The sequence below is a fragment of the Tubulanus polymorphus genome, chromosome 1, assembly GCF_964204645.1.
Source record: "Tubulanus polymorphus chromosome 1, tnTubPoly1.2, whole genome shotgun sequence".
In the NCBI taxonomy this organism is placed as follows: Eukaryota; Metazoa; Nemertea; class Palaeonemertea; order Tubulaniformes; family Tubulanidae; genus Tubulanus; species Tubulanus polymorphus.
The window spans coordinates 10,664,052-10,676,490 of record NC_134025.1 but is presented as its reverse complement, the minus strand read 5'-3'; the positions used below and the strand labels follow the sequence as shown (position 1 = coordinate 10,676,490).

The 12,439-nt window shown below is 38.1% G+C and overlaps 1 protein-coding gene across 2 annotated transcripts; it reads left to right on the top strand.

The window, feature by feature from the left end:
- Positions 1 to 40: 40 nt before the first annotated feature.
- LOC141900485 (arginyl-tRNA--protein transferase 1-like) lies at positions 41 to 11,725 on the top strand. Of its 2 annotated transcripts, none has more exons than XM_074787404.1 (10): positions 41 to 205; positions 2,638 to 2,701; positions 3,168 to 3,457; positions 3,549 to 3,643; positions 3,805 to 3,894; positions 4,829 to 4,990; positions 6,048 to 6,232; positions 6,842 to 6,941; positions 7,035 to 7,152; positions 7,265 to 11,725. In XM_074787404.1, exons 1-10 carry the CDS (start codon positions 112 to 114, stop codon positions 7,453 to 7,455), a joined length of 1,389 nt encoding a protein of 462 aa, XP_074643505.1. In that variant the 5' UTR covers positions 41 to 111; the 3' UTR covers positions 7,456 to 11,725. The 2 variants fall into 2 exon arrangements, with proteins under 2 accessions (XP_074643505.1, XP_074643511.1); XM_074787410.1 differs by lacking the exon at positions 4,829 to 4,990 and adding an exon at positions 4,593 to 4,754.
- The last annotated feature ends 714 nt before the right edge of the window (positions 11,726 to 12,439 follow it).

Here is a 12,439-nt window from a genome sequence, read left to right as displayed (position 1 = left end):
TATTTTTAATTTACTGCAATCTCATTTGTTGATGGCAAATGTCAAAGATTTCCTGTCCTCAGACACACAAAACATGAATCTGAAATAAGCCGTCTAAAAATCAGTATCATCATGGCAGATCAAACCTCGATTGTTGAATACTATGCCGAACACGAAGGCTACAAATGCGGCTATTGCGGGCAGAGTAATTCAAATTATTCACATGGTAAATATCAAACCTTTTTTCTGCTGAACTGGAAATAAAGCTTCCTAGGCCCTACTTCCTGTTTGTGTGGCTTCTTCATTTCAGTCAAAGGTTACACACAAAGCTTTTATTGAATTCGTTGTAATGAAAATGTTTCGTTAGATTTTTGAGATGTGTTAAAGTTGGTCAGTAACCTGTCTGTGGTTTAGTTTCACGACCGGATATTTTCACCACGGGCTCGTAGCAAAAGTTTGGGGGTGAACTGTAACTTAGATCATCCAGTATCCCTGGTACTCTATATATAAAAAGGAATCCTTTGGATATTTGCGGAGTTACAGCAGTTTTAAATCGAAGTGTCTGTATAGGAGTTTCCACCCTTTTTCTTTTTATATATAGTACCAGGGATACTGGATGATCTAAGCTACAGTTCACCCCCAAACTTTTGATACGAGCCCCTGTGATTTTCACAAAACACAAGCCCATCCGATTATAAAAAGCTTACCACCAAGGATTTGGTACCCGGTAACTAACTATGTTGAAGTAGGCCTACCCCAAGATTGGATATTTTTGCGAAGCCCATGATTAAGCTACTCTCGAGCCCATGATTACTTATCGAGCCCAACGTACACGGTGCAGGGAGAGTAGACAGAAAGCAGGGCAGGGGCGGATCCAGTGACCACTAGGGTAGCACAATCATACCGAAGGGCACAATCCACGATAGTCACTAACCTGTTCACTATAAGCCCATCCAATTATAAAAGCTTAGGTAACTAACTGAATCCACAACAAATGAGAGGGTCCTCCCTAAAAAGTTTTGATTGTTTACAGCATTTTGGTGCAATATCCAAATAGGCCTAATAAACAAAGTCCTGATGTTTTGTGCTTTCTATATACTAAGTTGAAAATTTAGGCCTACCGCATTGAGATGTAGTTTCCAGGCAATAAAGATGATCAAATTCCTTATCCATCGCCATCGACCCCAAAAATGAAGTGTGTCGTGAACAAGGTTAACTTGTCCTAAACAGGGACAGGGTCCATACAACTCCTTGATTCCTTGAAAACTTCTTCTAAACCGAAAATAATTTTCAATGTTCTTGAATACCTTGATTTTGAGCAACATGCTTAAAAGTCATTGAAAACTCCTTCTAAATCAAAAATGTTTTTCAAGGTCCTTGAATATCCTTGAGCAACATGCTCAAATGTCCTTGAAAACTTCTTCAATTTGTAGAAATTGGCAATTGGAAAATTTTTTAGGTTTTAGGCCTAGTTAGCAGTCAAAGTCCCTATAGGCCTACATACAGATTCCATTATATTAATGGTTTACTTAGATAAACGGTACCAATTTAGGCAGAGTACTATATTTGGGATATGAAAGTGATGCAAACACTCCTCGTAATTTGAAATTTTCTGCTCGAAAAGTCTTTGAATTCTGGAATGACGGATCAGTAGGGACCCTGAGAGAGGAAAAGTTGGCTTTGCCAAGGTAACTTGCAGGGGTTGGATCCAGGGGCAGACTTTGACAGTCTGAGGACAAACAAATAAAAATGGCAAATACCGGTAAGCTTACTGAAAAAATGCAAGTTAAGTATCCACGCAGCCAAAACAAGGGTCTGGAAAATTTTGAATTTCAGCACTTGGGCTGCAGACTACTGTCTTATTAGGCCTGGCTGCGGGTGGAAAAAGTGCCCTGAAAAGTACTGCTGTTGTATTTATAATAGGGCACGCGAAAATTGTGACCGAAACATAGCGCAAGTGTCTGAATCTGGCGTTGACTTGTGTGAAACGGTTAAGAGGTAAACTAAAGACACTAATCAGGCCCCTAAATTTTTTTTATTCCAGCCTTTAAGGCAGCTTTTGATTAAGCCCTCTGAATTCTGAAATTAGGCCTATATTCTGATGCATTTGTTTTTATTAGTAGCCTCTTTTGAAAAAGAGTGTAGGCTATTTGGTTGAAACGAACTCAAACGAAACTGGCTTAGGTTTCGCTGTAACGAGAAAAGCTGTCATTTCTTTAGAAACCCATGAGATCATCTGGTATTCAGATTATGGGAGAGGATGGTATGAGAGAGCTTGCGCTAGAGTTCTGTTTCTTGAAGACATTTGATAATGGCAACTCCCTGGCATTTGCCTTATAAACTTGGCTGATCATCAGATCTCCAATGAATGCAACAATGTGATATAAAATGGCACAAGTGTTAATACGTAGACCCAAGTAAAAAAAAAATGGGTACCAATCTTTGTCACCGAAAGCCCTTAAAATTTTGAGAATGGTTCCTTCTATCCATAGGACTGAAAGGTTTTCAGTCATTCATATGTCACTAGTATCATTAGTCATTCGTATTCCCTGTCAAATTTTCTTATATATGATGTAATTTTGAAATGCAAAATAAGCTCAATAGTTTATACCTAAACGACCTGACTTAACCTGGTTAATTCTAATTATCTACATTCAGGTATGTGGGCGCACACCATGACAGTGCATGATTATCAAGATCTAATTGATAGAGGATGGCGGAGGTAAGTGGTATGCCCCTGTGTGCCATACCGGGTTATTCATCTATTCATTGGGTTTTCCGAAAGGGCTCATTGGGAGTACTTCATTAGTCCTGCTTCAAACATATTTAAGTAGGATTTCAATCATTCGTACAAATAATGCCAATGATGACAATATGTTTAACCCTTTCATTGCGTCTACACTGCAGTGTAGTGTTTAAATCGGTGATGGACAGATGGACAGCTAGTGCACCGCATCGCGGTGTATTGATGTTATTATTAATTAGTTTTTATCTATATTAAAAGATGGCTGCACCTGTCAAACATGAAATATTAGTAACTAACAATACACCGCGCGCAGTGTAGATGCACTGAAGTGGTATGCCCATTATTCAACGAACGGGTGGAATTTTGAAAGAATTTATAATTATCTCGAGCACTTTCGGGTATTAATTAGTCGGCGCTAAAAGGGTTCAATGCCTATTCACAGGAGCGGGCAGTACGTATACAAACCAACGATGGATCGAACGTGTTGTCCACATTATACAATCCGGTGCGAAGTGCTGAATTTCAAACCGAATAAGTCTCATAAGAAGTTGCTGAAGAAAAATAACAATTACTTTAACTTCGGCACGTCGAAAGATGCCGCAGCGCGAAATAACGCAAAAGAAGATGAGGTCGACGGCGCGATGGCTAGCAAAATCGATGGTCCGAGCAATTGCGGTGAAGAGCGATTAGAAATGAGTGTCAGCAAAAAGTCGAAAAGTACTTTTAATCCCGGTAATAATGTCTGCAAATGCAATTATGAGGTCTCATTACATGTTTGAAATAGGAAATAGTGTCTTTTTATTGATATGGCAAATTTTCTTAGGGGTCGGAGCTGATAGCAGTAAACCACAATGCAGAAAAGCTAAACTTGTTCGACAGGAACTGAAGAAAAAGAAGATAAGCACGGAAACATCCAAGGTAGGTGGCCGTATTCAGATTTTTTAACATCGCCCAACTCCGGCATGCTCAACAGCTGCTTTCCAAAATTTTGTCAAGTGAATATTTTCGCCAAAGTTTTTGCGAATTTATTTATCATCTTGGCCATCTTTGATTTAGATACCGATTTCATTCCATTCCAGGAATTTGTGGCGAAGAAAGAAATTATCGGCGAAAAGTCGCTGGAAGATTTTTTGGCCGAAATAATCGACAATCCCGCTCATAAACTAGAGGTAAGCTATTATTACGTACCGGTACAGGCCTGTCATCTGGTATCCAGTTATCAAGAAATGCCTTGCTCGTGTGTTTCCTATGAAATTGTCTCCGGAGGAAAACATTTCTTTTTAAGATGGTTTGAATAAAAGACACTTATGAGATGGTTCGAATAACAGACAATTTTAGGATTATAAAAATTGTGGAAAGTTGTTATGTTGACTTAAGGTTTAAGATCCTGTTCTGCAGCGACTTGTTTCCGTTCAACTCTACACTAAAATTCAAGTCATTCATAATGATCCAGCCGCAAAATTCATAACGGCTGTAAATTTGTGATAACAGTCAGGAGGGAGGCAATACATTTTTGTGGGAGGTTGGCAACAAGTATCTTCTCAAACTAGATGTTTTGCGGTCCCTGAAAAAAACCATTGTCGCCAATGAAATTGTCATTTATAAGTACTAACACCCCTTAGTAGCTGGATTATAACTGATTGGAGCTGAACTGATTGAGTTTGAGTTCAATCAAACCAAGAACCGTGAAAGTGACTCCTGGACCCTGTTTCACGAAAAAGTTTAACTCGGATTTTGGTTTAATTGCTATTTGGTTACTTCATGATTTCAATGATGACAACAATTCAAACTGAACTGATTTAAGCTTCAACTTAATTGCATGATTTGTTATTTTTTTTCTTATTAAAACGCTCTTTTCGGTTTCAAGATTAAGCTTGTACGTTCAAATCCGCCGGATGAAGACTTCGAACGCACGTTCAAGGAAACCTATCAGTTGTACAAACGCTATCAAATGGTCATTCACAACGACCCGCCATCGAAACCGTCGGAGCGTCAATTCCGAAGATTCCTCGTCAACTCGCCGCTGCAGGTAGTTACCGCCCCCATACGTATGTTGTAATCCATTGTATCTCTTTTTTTTCGGTGTTCGTCGTGTCTGCGCAGATTAAGCTGGTACCGTCGAGTATGAAGGACCGACGGTTCCTGGCAACGTTTCACGAGTCGCACGCCGTTTTTAAGAAGTATCAGATGAATGTACACAATGAATCTGAGTCCGATTGCGACCTGCACGCGTACATAAACTTCCTTGTAACTTCTCCTTTACAGGTATGAACATCGTGTTAGTCGCTGCCCGTGCGGCATGAAGGCTGCACGCCTTTCGCAGTGGTTCAGTGGTAAATTTTATCTGCTGAGAAAGGAGATGATTAAACGAAAAATAGACATTGTTTGAGACAAAATTAATTTCTACATACATGCATTTTGAATTTTAACATAAAAAGACTGGATAACTCTGAGCAACTTTTGAATTACTGGGCCTGGTGATTAACAGTTTGTCATAGTTTAGCAGTATGTATATACGGCATAGATTATTGAAATTATATTGTTGCTACAGCATTCTGACATAGGTCAAGTTTTGAGGAACAAAGTTCAGGAAATCATTCATGTTATATTATTAAATTCATTGATGGATATCTGTACCTCTAAAATCCTCTTTAAAGGATGCCTTCATCGAAATTCAGCTAATTGATTATTTGACATTTTATTCAATTGTTAGTTTTTTGTCACGATTATGAATTATGGAAAACCGATAGGGTTTTGTATACATGTTCACTATGTAGTATTGTGCTCGACAATAATTTGGTGTAAACAATGTCTGAACCTCCAGTTGATATATCACATACGGAGTTGGTGAAATATATACTGTATCCACGCTTTGATATTAAGTGTTATATTTTCAGTTGAAAATAAAACAATCCCCTAGCGCTTGGGCAGATGCAGGGGTTTTCGCTAGTTGCCAGTGAACCCCCTTAAATTCCTCCAGAAAAATTTGGGATCTATTTTCGAAATTTGAAAAAAGATGAATCAATTGTATAAGCCCGGCGACCCATCTTGAAAACTTAAGCGAGGTTTGTTAGTTTCTGAGAATGTTTTCTGGATCCAACCCTGTAGTATGCTCAGTAAAAATATTTATTATCACGGTGGAAAGCTTAGGCGATAGCGTAGAGACTACTGGGTGGAGGGTGGTGCAGGGTAGAAATCCCACAAATAATCGACCAATCGACACTTGAAGATTTGATGAGTCTCATTCAGGAATTTTGAAGTCCGAACCGAAACTAGCGGCTTTTATTTTCACTCGGTTGAAAGACTTACCTAATTTTTTCAGCCATTCTACAAAAATGAGGGAGGCGTCGAAAGCGGATATGGATCGTTTCATCAACAGTACTGGCTCGATGGTAAACTGATCATTGTTGGAGTGATCGATATTCTACCAAAATGTATATCGTCCGTCTATCTGTTTTACGATCCTGACCAAGCATTCTTATCACCGGGAACATTCTCTGCACTAAGGTATATATTGACTACTTAACTATTGAAACTATTGGAGGTATTGTTGACAAAGAAACTGAAATCATGGATTATCAGTCTAGTATGTGAGAAACCTACGGTTAATTCCTTAATTAATTCCTGAAAGTGCTGGAGATAATTTATAAAAATTCCACCCCAGTGCGTCGAATAACGGGCATACCGCTACACCACAGTGCAGTGTATCGTTAGTAACTAATATTTCACTTAGTTAGACATCTTTCAATACAGATTAAAACTAAATATTAATAACATCAATACACTGCAGTGCGGTGTACTAGCAAAGTCCATAACCGATTTATACATTGCACTGTGGTGAAGATGCACTGAAAGGGTATACCACTAGGTCAGTGAGCATAGAATGATAAATCTTATGATTTGTTCATTTATGGGATTATGTGGAGTCTTCGCTGTCAGCGGTAACTTACCTTTTATCTCAGCCCATTGAGTTTGTGTTGGTTCTCGCACGTCTCTATCGTGTATAAACAGCTGAACGCGCACTTCGCAATCAATTAATCAGTGAACTGTTAAGAATCAATACTTCACTCCAAAAATCATTTCATAAATAAAAGTTTTAGTACGTTTTTCTTACAGAGAACTGGCATTCACGAGAGCATTGAATAAACAAGATCCGGAATTGATTTACTACTATCTCGGCTTCTACATACATTCCTGTCCCAAAATGACGTACAAGGTACTGGAAACGAGTATAACAGTTGATCTATAATTGTCACTGTTTTCGAATGTTTTTTTCGTAATCCTGATCGATGATCCTTGTCTTCTGTAGGGTCAGTACGTTCCATCTTATCTGCTATGTCCAGAAGTATATACCTGGCATCCTATCGAAGAGTGTAAACCACTGTTACATATCAATAAGTATTCCCGATTCGAAAAACCAGGGAAAGGTAAGTTTTATCTCGCTATACCTCCCTAGTTGTAGTTTTTGTGTCCACGTGATGGGGGAGACACGTCTTGATTTTCTGTTTTCGTAACAGTGATAAATTTTCTCGTTCGCAGAAGATCCAAACGGCAGTATCGACGTAGATAAAGTGATGGTATTGTACGAACGTCAAATGATGCCGTATTCCGTTTACAAAGCGTTGAAATTCAAAGGCACAGCCGTTCGCGATAAAATGGAGGTGAAACAGTACGCGTCGCTCGTTGGAAAAACTTGTTCTCAGAAAATTCTACTCTATCGCTCGTCGTAATGTATTTCAATCAAAGTCTGCTTGAAATTGATACATGGTTTAGTCAATGACGCCCTATGTTAGCGAGAGTAAACACAATATGTGATTTACGAAATTCGTCATAATTGTTATGTTTATGTTAAGTTCGCCGAATCACCAGTTCTGGTTCTAATTATACCGTGTTGTTTAAGCCCAACGCTGCAATTAGCGAAAGAAATGGTTTTCTGTGTCACATGCAGCAAGGAAAACTAGGTAAAAAATGTCTTTTCTTGCTGAGCAAAACCCACAGTTGATGGTTTAACATTTTTTTCTCACAATTTTGAAATTTCATCATCAGAGAAACCGTGATAACAGAATAATGATATTCAGTAATTTAGAAATATAGATGCTACTAAGGAAGCTTAGGGAAATCGTTAAATCATCATGGGTTTTGCTTGTTACCTCTTAATACTGAGATAGATATCAGTCCACCAGAAATATCTTTTCATTTGTCATTCGCAGTGGGTTTAGTAATCGTATAGATCATGTTCTAATTGTATTGAAAATCTAATATAAAAAAGTGTGTGTGATTTTCTTCATCATGACTTGTGCGTTCACCCTCCAATATGACGTTGTAGATAAATGATGGCGACGTTATTTAGTTGTGGATACACTAAACGATGAATGCGACATAAATTTGTCATGAATTGCTCAAGATGGTCCCGATGTATTTTTGTATTTAAATCTATTTCCATAAGACGGACAATGAAGTCGTTGATAATGAGATTTCATTGGCAACTAATCTGAAATTCTAGTACCTCTGGGGCCAGTTGCGCATCATGGCTTAGATTTAAGACCAGTCATAATTCTGCAACTGGTTCCATAGTCATTAGTGATATTTGACTCCATTGACCATCTATTTAACCATAAAGTCTAATTCTAGTTCACTACTGTGGAATTCGCTCATGGGACCAGTGTCCAGTTTATCTATAACTTTCTACTCGCAAAAGGTAGAATTTTGTAATGTGTCATGAGAAAGGACACAAGTGTCAAACCCAAATGATTTTACCGTAGTTAAAAACAGAAATTCTGAGTTCTTAATAAATCTTTTAAAAGTTCAAAGTTGAAGAAGAATTTTTTTACAAACTCCGGGCTTACGTTCTCATTTTAAATCTTGCATATGCTGATGCTGAGTGATTTCGATGTTTTTCATTGAAATATTGAAATTTGGGCTACTATAAAGTATAACCAGAGTTAAATTGAATATAGAAAACTGAAACCAAAAGCGGACATGAAAGTCGAAAAAGCTACAGTAATGATCATTTGGTTTTAACTATGGTCTTCCCCTTCAAATCAAAGGGAGCTATCGCCTAGGAAATCACCATCTTCCTATTGAGATATAGGAAAATCAGAAGTGTGTGGCAAATTCCCAAATAGAAAATTGCACATTTTACATTTCATGTACGAAGTTCAAGGCATGATTGTTGTCAGAACCATTGGTGAGATTGTTAAGTGAGATTGGGTGTTTGATCTGAAAAATATTACGTAATACCAAAATACTGAACAAAAAAATTCGATCTTATTTATATAGTGTTGTCAGATTTCTTTGAATCTCGAATGCCGGGTACTATAACTGTAATTGCACTGATGCAAACCAAAAAAAATGGGAGCGTTACTGTTTAAAGTAGTACTCAATGCTTTTAGAATTTTTCGATTATATTTCATACAAAAATTGTCTCATATGCGTTTCTTTACTGTTTGCTCTATGCGGGTTTAAGCTAAAAATCATGAGGTGCATAACGTTTCCAAAACACCATCAGGTGCCACACCACAATTCAGGGGCAAATCCAGAATTTTCCAGAGGGGGGCTGGTCATCCCCAAGATATTTCTTAAAGTTACACTCTTGAGTATTTTTAGGCACTGCTTGATCAGCTCATATTCAAAATTTAAAATTTGCCTTTGAAAAGTAGCATTGAAAATCTGAAAATAGATATTAGGAAGGAAAATTTTTCCTCCCTAATGCACACCCTGGATGCGTGCTTGCAATTATTTCATTTTCAGGACCCTGTTTTCGCTGGTCTGATTTACATCTAATTCTGAGTTTGTTCATTAGTTAACCCTTAATATAGGAAAATATTCATTCTGAACTGTGGAAATTGGTCCACTTTGTTAAAACTGTATAGAGTTGCCGCAAATCCGAACTCATAATCGTAATGCAGAATCGAATTGTAACTACAGTAAAACCTCTCTATAGTGAACGCCTGGGAGACGGAGCAAAAAGTGTTCACTATTGGAGGTACTGTGTATAGAGAGGGTCAGGCCATGATGCGGCAGGGGGGCGACATCTAGAATCTTCCTATAAATCCGCAACTACAAATAAAGTTTATACCTGACCGCTAATCTAGTCCATAACACAAGGAATTAGTGGTCGTACTTAGCGTTTAAACATATCTGAATAAACTGAATGAATGATTGAATAGACCGGGTTTGCACATTACCATCTTTCGCTATAGCGAGGTAAAATGAACAGTCTCTACCGGAAAAAGTGTTCACTGTTCACTATAGGGAGGTACTCGTGTATGTATTTTAGAAAATTTTGGACGGGGGGGGGGCAAATGTTCATTAAGGGACGTGCTCACTATAGAGAGAGGTGTTCACTAATAAGGGAGGTTTTACTGTGTTATATCATCTATGGAAATGTGACTGTTGGGTCATATTGTTACTACTCTATACTATTATCGTATTGATAAATCGTTACAAAATGTTGTAGATCGTGTGGCATGGTATAGGTTTATCATATAACTGAATTCTGTTGCTCAATTTGTGAATATACTGTTATACACGCTGTTGTCGGTGATATTACATGTGTCTACTGTCTGTGTGCATAAATCATGAAAAACGTGATTGAATTACGCGTACATTTGAATTTCCGTACGCATTTGTTACATTACAACAGCAGGGATTGATCAAATCAAAAAGCATCTGGGGAGCGCCACTGGGTTTCAGATGTTTCATATTATAGATTCCCTTCTTGATAATCCGTGAAATTCTATCTTTCTATCATGTCGTGGGATGCTGTCTTCGATGCAAACAGCATCGGACCCAGGGTCACTGAAACATAAGTTACAATTCGACTATTGAGTTAATGCGTTGAAAATGAAGACATCGAAAGAATTTGACTTACTTACAACAGTGAAACTGTGCCATCGTGGGTAGGCTTTTAGGTCGGCGGTGACTTATTTTATAGAAGAAAGGCACCTTCCCAAAGGAGGAAACCCCTGGGGCCGGTTGCTGAAAGGATGGTTTAAGATAACCGACGGATAAATACCATAGTGATAATTAACTTTTAATTGTCACTTATCAGCTATCCACTGGTTAACTCTAACAAATTTTTGATGCACTGGACCCTGAACTTTCATTCTGGATTTACCATGCGTCTGTATTGGTTAAGCACATGATCTCACTGCAGCGTGAGGAATATGCGGGTTCATTTTTAACTTGGTTGAAACTTCCTTTGGAATTAAAAATTAGTAAAAACAAAGAAGTAAAAAATCAGGCTGAATAGCTGATCTGATGTTTGTGAATAACTTTCAGTACATGACCGAAATGTGTGCATCAGCAAGCCATCTCAGGCATGTCACAGTTATTGTACATGACATCGAAATTGAATGTTGTTTTGTGGCAGCAAATCGCAGCTTTTTGTTATGCTCGTAATATGAGTGTTTTTATTTTCTCATTGTAAAACAGTGCTGAGTTATATCTAAGTTGGACTTATCTAAATTATTTTCAATTATCTACCAACTGAGTGATAAATGAATGAAGGATGTGAACGCCTTTTGATTCTTTTATTTCTGACCCGTGCCAAGGGGGGTATGGGGATAGCGAACGAACCCCCTAAAATGCCCCCCAAGTTCCCATCAAAAAGTCTGTGTCAAATAATCTTGGTCAAGATTTTTCGAAATTGGATACAATTTTGATATTTGGGGGAAAATGAAAAGTAATCCATTCTGAAATAATTCATTCAGTTAACCGAGCACTGCATATCTAAGATATCCTTTTTTTCAAAAGGAAAGTGCCCCTTTTCACTGTGAAAAAGTGCCCTTCTACTTGATATAGAACTGGTCCTCCAAAAAAGCTTGGCACGGGCCTGTATTTTATTTTGATAGTTCTGCATGTGTATGCCGGTACCACAATCAGTGGCATTTGAGTTAAGTTCACATGATATGCGATAGAGATTGCTGTTGTGAGGGTGCATCATTGCCTGGTACCGTGTTATTATCCAGTGGATATGTGACTATGAAAATTATATTTTTAAACGATAATTAACGCATTTATTTTTCTAGTTGATATTTCTCTCTGAACTGGCTACTTCCATATCCTCGTTATGATCCAGGCCGATTCCATTGGACTAGAAACGGCAACGAATTCCCGATTGGCGGCGGGTGAGATCCTGTGCATAGTTTGTTGGCCCTAATTGCACTAATCTTTCGTAACGTTGTCACTGAAACCTTTTTGAACAACGTTTTGAACAGCTTTTTCCGATTCTCTGACCGCGAATTTGGTGCAGGTTTTGGTGGAGAAACACATCCACTGTTTTGCTCCAATCTACTCTTGTTTTAGGAGGAAATTTCATTCAGACAGCCGTTTTCCTAAAACTAAACACCAGTCACATAATGCAGCAAAAATATTTCTTGATTACAGTAGACTCCACTCAAGTTGGACCATTTGGGACTGTAAAGATAATTCTGACTTGAGTGATATCTATGGTGGCTGATTCGGGCAATGTAAAAAAATCAAAAATGGTGCAAATTTTTTACAGACGCCTAAATGTCGTTTTTTGCGCAATAAAACGAGAAAAATAAAACGACTTTTAAGCGTCGCAAAAAAAAATTTGTAACGTCTGTGATCTTTTTATTACATGGCCCGAATCAGCCACCATAGATATCTGAGTTGGATGCTATGTATCGGATCCAACTCGAGCAGTATCTTCTGTATTTGACAAAATTCTAATGAATTAGCGTGTAG

What these genes read in the sequence shown, in the direction of transcription:
- LOC141900485 (XM_074787404.1), top strand. Translation starts at nt 112, where the DNA reads ATGGCAGATCAAACCTCGATTGTTGAATACTATGCCGAACACGAAGGC. An exon ending in ATTGATAGAGGATGGCGGAG is followed by an intron (nt 2,702 to 3,167) that starts GTAAGTGGTATG and finishes GCCTATTCACAG; the next exon opens with GAGCGGGCAGTACGTATACA. An exon ending in ATTCGAAAAACCAGGGAAAG is followed by an intron (nt 7,153 to 7,264) that starts GTAAGTTTTATC and finishes TCTCGTTCGCAG; the next exon opens with AAGATCCAAACGGCAGTATC.